This window comes from Mizuhopecten yessoensis, unplaced genomic scaffold (assembly GCF_002113885.1).
Source record: "Mizuhopecten yessoensis strain PY_sf001 unplaced genomic scaffold, ASM211388v2 scaffold7539, whole genome shotgun sequence".
NCBI classification, from domain to species: Eukaryota; Metazoa; Mollusca; class Bivalvia; order Pectinida; family Pectinidae; genus Mizuhopecten; species Mizuhopecten yessoensis.
In genome coordinates, this window is record NW_018407098.1 from 314,253 (window position 1) to 322,854 (window position 8,602).

The 8,602-nt window shown below is 37.8% G+C and overlaps 1 protein-coding gene across 2 annotated transcripts in view; it reads right to left on the reverse strand.

Annotated features, from left to right (window-relative positions):
- Positions 1-4,936: 4,936 nt before the first annotated feature.
- LOC110453884 (tyrosine-protein kinase abl-1-like) overlaps positions 4,937-8,602 on the reverse strand; it is a 14,186-nt gene continuing 10,520 nt past the window's right edge. Inside the window, exon 11 of one of the 2 annotated variants that reach the window (XM_021503089.1) lies at positions 4,937-8,011. In XM_021503089.1, coding sequence (XP_021358764.1) covers positions 7,895-8,011 — 117 coding nt within the window. In that variant the 3' untranslated portion in view covers positions 4,937-7,894. The remainder of the gene's footprint in view (positions 8,012-8,602) is intronic. The other variant, XM_021503087.1, reaches the window with a different exon arrangement.

Sequence of the window (8,602 nt, forward strand, 5' to 3'; positions counted from 1 at the left end):
AGAAGTAATCATTTCCAAATTCTTTATCTGTAAGATGCTTGAATTACTCATATCATAAATATAAGCACATAAAGGATCTTGGTCAATATCCTTAATATTACCAAGACAAAAGCAGGGTTGGAATTGAACCAAATCTAGTATTGGACGGGCGTATATTGTTCCGTTCTTCTGTGCTCTTTGTTGTCGGAGATTAACTGGTAATAGTGGACTTATTCACAATTATTTTTTAACCAGCAACAGTTGATTTCTTTCCTTACATTTCACTTGTGACAGATTACTTTTTTACAGGAGGTCAACTTTAACATATGACTTATGGGGATTTTGACTCCCGACAGATATAGCAATACATAATTAAAAGAATTTGCAATCAATTATGTCAGCATGGCTCTATGACCGAATCTAATTTGCCAAACATTTCACTTCATCAAAATTTTGAAACAGGAGCCTGATGTCTCAGACACAGAAGAGGTCAAACGTCACACACGTGGGGTCTAGTGTGCCAGACACAGAAGGGTTCTGATGTCTCAGACACTGAAGAGGTCAAACATCACACAAGTGGGGTCTAGTGTGCCAGACAAAGAAGGGCCTGATGTCTCAGACACTGAAGAGGTCAAACGTCACACAAGTGGGGTCTGGTGTCTCAGACACAGAAGGGTTCTGATGTCTCGGTCACAGAAGAGGTCAAATGTCACACAGGTGGGGTCTAGTGTGCTAGACAAAGAAGGGGCCTGATGTCTCAGACACTGAAGAGGTCAAACGTCACACACGTGGGGTCTAGTGTGCCAGACACAGAAGGGGCCTGATGTCTCAGACACTGAAGAGGTCAAACGTCACACACGTGGGTTCTAGTGTGCCCGACACAGAAGGGTTCTGATGTCTCAGACACAGAAGGGTTCTGATGTCTCAGACACTGAAGAGGTCAAACGTCACACAAGTGGGGTCTGGTGTGCCCGACACAGAAGGGTTCTGATGTCACTTGTCACAGAAGAGGTCAAATGTCACACAAGTGGGGTCGGTGTGCCCGACACAAAAGGGGCCTGATGTCTCAGACACAGAAGAGGTCAAACGTCACACAAGTGGGGTCTGGTGTGCCTGACACAGAAGGGTTCTGATGTCTCTTGGCACATAAGAGGTCAAACGTCACACAAGTGGGGTCTAGTGTGCCAGACACAAGGGTTCTGATGTCTCAGACACAGAAGAGGTCAAACGTCACACAATTTGGGTCTGGTGTCTCAGACACAGAAGGGTTCTGATGTCTCAGACACAGAAGAGGTCAAACATCACACAAGTGGGGTCTAGTGTGCCCGATACAGAAGGGTTCTGATGTCTCAGACACAGAAGAGGTCAAACGTCACACAAGTGGGGTCTAGTGTGCCCGACACAGAAGGGTTCTGATGTCTCTTGGCATAGAAGGGGTCAAACGTCACACAAGTGGGGTCTGGTGTGCCCGACACAGAAGGGTTCCGATGTCTCTTGGCACAGAAGAGGTCAAATGTCACACACGTGGGGTCTGGTGTGCCCCACACAGAAGGGTTCTGATGTCTCTTGGCACAGAAGAGGTCAAACGTCACACAAGTGGGGTCTAGTGTGCCCCACACAGAAGGGTTCTGATGTCTCAGACACAGAAGAGGTCAAACGTCACACAAGTGGGGTGTAGTGTGCCAGACACAAGAGTTCTGATGTCTCAGACACAGAAGAGGTCAAACGTCACACAAGTGGGGTCTGGTGTGCCCGACCCAGAAGGGTTCTGATGTCTCAGACACAGAAGAGGTCAAATGTCACACAAGTGGGGTCTAGTGTGCCCGATACAGAAGGGTTCTGATGTTTCAGACACAGAAGGGGCCTGATGTCTCAGACACAGAAGAGGTCAAATGTCACACAAGTGGGGTCTAGTGTGCCCGATACAGAAGGGTTCTGATGTTTCAGACACAGAAGGGGCCTGATGTCTCAGACACAGAAGAGGTCAAATGTCACACAAGTGGGGTGTAGTGTGCCAGACACAGAAGGGTTCCGATGTCTCCGACACAGAAGAGGTCAAATGTCACACAAGTGGGGTCTAGTGTGCCAGACACAGAAGGGTTCCAATGTCTCCGACACAGAAGAGGTCAAATGTCACACAGAAGGGTTCTGATGTCTAAGATACAGAAGAGGTCAAATGTCACACAGAAGGGTTCTGATGTCTTTGACACTGAAGAGGTCCAGCATCACACAAGTGGGGTCAGGTGTGTCCGACACAGAAGGTGCCTAATGTCTCTGACACAGGAGATGTCCAATGTCAGACGTGGGGTCTGGGGGCCCGATACCAAAGATTTCTGATGTCACAGGAGTCTTAACGTTTTACACAAGAGGGGTTTGGTGTGTCTGACATGGAAGGATGAAGATCTGCCATCTGGAGAAAGTTACCAGGTGATTGGGGAAAAAAATATACAAAGACTGTTTGTACCAGCTGATGCTATTAGTGCAACACAATGTACAGTAGATGCATAAATGGAATAATTTTTTATCCAGAAATGTTACTTCCTATCTTTTCGAAAGTACAACTATTGTATTTTTCTCACATATTGATTCTGGCAAAGTAGGAAACAGCACATGTATAAAAAATAACATCAGCCATGTCTCATATGTAAATAGTCTTTACTTATGTTTTATATTAGAACAAGGTAATATATCTTTGATGAATCAACAACTTCATGTATGATTGGATTAAATAATATATGATTTAGTAAATATGGATCATTGTGACAGGTTATACATAATTATGATATGATTTCATCACATTTAATTCAAATACAGTCTTATTGTTACAATACAACATAACAATGTCATTGATACATTATAACAAGCAGCCCTTCAGTGAGTGATTGCCACAGAAATAACAAAGGGATTCCAGTGGATATGTACAGAGGAATAGTGTGCAGTGATCAACAAAATCACAATCCAAATGGAACAGCTGTAAATGCCAGTAGTTTTCATTTCAAATTTAACATCTTTAGAAACACCGATATTGATTTTTTTTATTTCAGAAATTGTGTTTAAAAATTATAGTTCAATGTTTGATTAAACTTTTTTATTAGGAATTGTTGTAGAAGAAATCTTGTGAAATGTCTTACCAGTACAGTTCCCTATAGAGGGGTAACTGTCTGTAACATGTAAATACAGTACACGTATAGCCAACACAAGTGTACCTGTCTTTAATCAAGGGCTGCAAGCCAAGGCACATTAAGCTGAAACAATAAAGACATTTTAGGGACATTTGGTCAATACGTGACCACTTCAAACTGGTCTGCACCATACAAATCTCATAAAGTAACAACAGTTTTCAAATAATGGACATATGTAGTTAGTCTCGAAGGAACTCGCTAATCTTATAAAGGTAGAACATGCTACCAGGTAACCATGATCATTAGACCATGCTCCTGAGTCTGAAATGGTCAATATTAGCAAAAGAATCACCAGTCAAATGGTCACAACCATACATAGCTTTGTGCACAACATAATTATTATTATTTCAAAATATGTGCACATCTTAATAATTTGTTTTCGTCAAATTCTATGTACTATGTACTTGTTATTGTCATCTGAATTTGGAAAACAACAACCCTATGGCAATAATTAGAATCAACGTGTTCATATTTCGCAAATACTCTGCCATGTCACGAGGTGACCAGCATACAAGATGTCACTTTCACCTCCAAGAAAAGTTAAAAATCTTACAAAACAAAAGTATTGACAGCATAAATCTGATCATTTACAACAGAGGTTTTACTACAGTGAAACAGTTATAACATATGTCACCTGTACTAATTATCTGATAGTCTATCCTGTCCGTTCAATTCAACCATTTCATTTATTTTATTGCACATGAAATTCATCACAGAAGTTAAGATGATAGATGATAGGCCACATCACTACATCACTGAAACAGTAACAACCAGGCCACGAAGTACCTCAACACTTCGTACAAAAATACTGAACAGCTTCACAAACAATTTCTGACTAAAGAATTCCGAATAAATTGTTTACCAGACACATACATGTTACCATATAAATCTGACAAAACTTAATAGGTTATAGTTTTGAAGTGAACATGTACCAAATACATGATTTAGCAGAACAACTATACCTGGTAGTATATAGATTCTTACCAAAATAAACCCATAAAAAATAAAGCACCAAATGAACAAATCATATCAGACAGCCTTATCGTTAACTATACTGCTTGTTGTTTAATAACTAGTTGTAACCAACCTCTATAGTTTTCAGTCTAACTGTACTTTTTATTGAGTTTAACACAGTTGTATACCTAAGTGTAATTTGCCAGTTCTGTAACAGGACATTAGTGACTGTACTGACTTGTAGGTTTATATAGCACAACCAGTAAGATGTCTATGTGTGATGTTCTGATGACCAGTACAATATTCGCCTTCATCAGACGAGATAGACCTCTTATGACACAAGCGTTTTTGTTTGAGGAAGGTTAAAGACTACATATAGTACTAGCCATCAAAATGCCACACATGAATATTCCACTGGTTGTGCTATGTGAACCTGCATACAATATATATTTACAAACCTGAAAAAGATAATGCTTCACACTGACTACATTAATAATTCCTCCAAACTAGATAGTACACAATTTTTTCTTGGAAAAATCAAAAGTGCTTGAAAAGTTTGGAATGGTTGCAAAAACGAGTGCATATTTTGCAGTTTAAATTGAACTGTAATCATGAAAATCACAAACTTGACAACTTGAACCTGAACTCTGCCTAAAAACATTTCATAATTGTGCAATATTTTAAAAATATTATTTGGCATAAAACATTTTCTTTCAACTAACAAATTGGAGGAGAACCATTTAATTGTTATACACATTTAAAAATAAACAATAAAAATCTGAAATTTGCAACATACATGAATGGATAAATGTTTAAAATATGAATACTTATTATGACTGAAAATGTGTTAAAAACTATATTATGACTTCAAGTATAACATCATATATATTTACATCAGGTACTCTACATATGTAAGTGTACCTCTACAGAGAGAACCAGTATAAACGTTGCCCGAGGTGCCTACATTACTCCAAACTCTACAGATGTAAGTGTACCTCTACAGAGAGAACCAGTATAAACGTTGCCCGAGGTGCCTACATTACTCCAAACTATACATATGTAAGTGTACCTCTACAGAGAGAACCAGTATTAACATTGCCCGAGGTGCCTACATTACTCCAAACTCTACAGAGGTAAGATACACATGTCACATGTAGAACACCCCCCACATATAACTCCTAATTCCACATAAGTGCACCTGCTGACCAACCCAGTTTTTTTTAATTCATTTTTTTTCTCTCTTATTCATGATTGGAAGAGTATACAAACAATTGTTTGAATTCAAAATAATCAGTACCATATTGGCTAACGTTCTGAAACATGACCTCACTTTGATGTAATAGACCACACCATTAAATTGACATTTTTGTCTGCAGAAGAATATCTACAGCCAAAACACTGTCTATGTTTTCCTGCTCTTTCCAAATTTGTTCTTGGTAAACTTGTATAGTATCTTGTAATATATCTACTATATTTGTTGCAATATCCTCGTCAATCCCAGGTAAGAGGTAGCGGAAGAGAGTCGACTGATCGGGTGTAGGGAAATTCTACCCGTGGGTGTAGAAGTTCCCTATCCCCCATACCTACATATGATAGACTCTATTAACAATTCATAATAGCCACCAAGTAATTTTTTACACAAGCTATTTAAAACAATTGCACTTAAGATTTCTACTAATAGCTTGGGGCAACATACAATTGACAGGTGGTAGGGTCATCTGATAATCTGAAAATTCCCATGACTGTCTATAAACCCCGATATCGTGTGCAGCCCCTGATCTGGTTTAGATAAGTTATATCTGGACTTGTTGTAATACTTAACTTGGTTCCCATCACGGTTACAATAGTAACTGGAATTTCAACAAGATTGGATTGCAAAGATGAATTCTAGCACAAGCAAGTTTCAAATGAAGATATATCATTTTCAAGGATATAACGTTATGTATATGGTCACACAAAAAATATCATAATACTCCAATCCACAAATATGTTACTTAAGCCATATACAGCATACATGTCAACAGGAAACTGATACAGGACAGTACGAGTTATTGTATTAAAGCTATGATATAACCATGTGGAATGTAGAAAAATGTTTCCATGGTATTATTTTTATCAATCCTAATATACGGTTAACTTTCAAAATTTATATTTAAATATAGGTATCGGGGAAAAAAATCAATAAAAGAAGAAAAAAGACCCTAAAAACCTTTAAAAGATATGAAGGATAACAAGTATATGCACATACATGGTTGTTACACACACAAATCGTACAACCTATCTTCATGATCATATTCACACTCAAAATACCTGTGCACTTTGGCATTAAAATGTGCAGAGTGCTCAATGAGATATGCTGCCCAGGTCTTACAGATGACATACCTACAATTAAAGTTTGCACATCAACACACTAAGCTACAGCATCGTCACAACGTATAACCCAAACTGAGCACCACACATACATTCACTAGAAAACTTGGGGAAGCCATTAATTACACGAGTCGGGAATGGCTAGTTTACATGCTGTTAAAATGTATACAACCACAGGAATCAATACAGTGAGGTTCCACAAGCTGACTTTTATCGATCATGGTTATCTAAACTAATGTGACACAGAACATGATAAACAATGGTCATGAGATGTGAAACTTTGTCCTACCACAATAATTAGTTTTTAACATTGTTATAAGCAAGTACGGCAAGAATTTGTTTCAGGTGACAAGGTTGCTGACTGATACTTCAATTTTATTTTACAATATTTCCAATATTTCTTTCATCAATTTTGAGTGTTTGTAAAAGTAACCATTTGTAAATTATCCATTATCATGTCATTACATCACAGATAAAAGTCTGAAATGGGGAAGCTGAGGTCAAAGGGTGCTTATCTTCAAAGTTGCATGGTTCTGGGGTTTAAGGTAAAGGGTCCCACGGCATCTGTTACAAGATGCAAATAAGAGTTTCACTCCGAGTCCCTTTTTACTGTTCCCTTCTATATAGAAGACGAAGCACCAAAAGGACTTCTTCTGGATCACAATAAATTTCCCTGTCAAGTTTTGTATCTTTCAATGCTCATGGTTTTCTCATAGGCTTTATCATAGTTGTCTATAAATTGGACAGTTATTTTGACACTTAACAATCATTATTGCTGGATAGCAACATTGGTAAAATGTAGTCTTTGCAATGTGAAAGTCATGAATTTGATCCATGTAGTTTTCCTGCTTTTTTTTGTTCTATTTCTATTTTCAAACATTCAAATATTGATGTACTATAATTCTGTAAAATGCCTTGCAACATGTGATTTTATGGACTACTTCTGAAAAACACTTAAACAAATATATCAGACACCTACACCAAACCAACACGTTTAATGGGTCGACACCTACACCAAACCAACACGTTTAATGGGTCGAGACCTACACCAAATCAACACGTTTAATGGATGGTCTGGGAGTTGATAAGCAAGTGTCACAGAAAACAAATTTTACTTCAACTGCTTTGTAATTCAATGATAGGATTAGAACAACTAAATTTAGAATTCCTGACAAAATATGGGGTGGATTTTAGGATCTCATGGCTGTCATATGTGTAACATAATTTCTAGCTCAATGCAGGGTACTTTGGAAGGAAGCATGGCTTTGTACCAGATGTTTTATTGAAATTAGCAAGTTCACCTATTTTTTTTTTTATTGAAACAGGCTTTTTAATCTTGAAATGTTAACACTGATTTTGCAAAAGACAACATTTGCCTTAAAGTATTTGAGGTTTTGACGTTGACTGCCTCACTGCTGGGTAGCAGTGTCAGCACTGGAGGACACCTCGACCGTAGTGTCTCCCTCGGCCTTTACTGTCACCTCCAACTCCTTCTCCACCTTATCCTTGTCATCACTATCAGAATCCTGAAAATAAATTATTAGAAATGCTTCCATATTTATATTGTTGCATGCTATATGTAAAACATGATTAGCTTTACAAGTAATAAATAAAGAACACACTAACAAATAGCAGTGATCTTGCTGTGAAAAATATGCAAACCGCATCATATATCAGCTTTCTGTTCATGCAAATCTTTAAAATAATTCTTTCCAAACTTCTAAAGTACTTAAGTACCCAACAACTTACAATAAAACTTTTCTTCAAACCTCAAACAACTTATTACAATTACTAAATATTTGAAGTGCCTTACTGTCTTAGATTGGAAACATTTGTATGAAATTCAGTTGTTTAATCATTAATTAAATATATTTAAAATGTTGACAATAATTGTATATACAAGAGGCCCAGAGGGCCTGTATCGCTCACCTGGATACCTAAGCAATCATGGCAAACTATTCTCCAAATGAGATCAAGGGAATATGCCAGACCCCAAGGCCAATCCTTGTAGCATAGCTATATTAGATTTCTCATGCCCAGCAATTTTATGTATGGTTATGGGGTGGGGATCTCAACTGTTTCCAAGCTTTGACTCAGAAACTAGGTCCCTAGAGTTG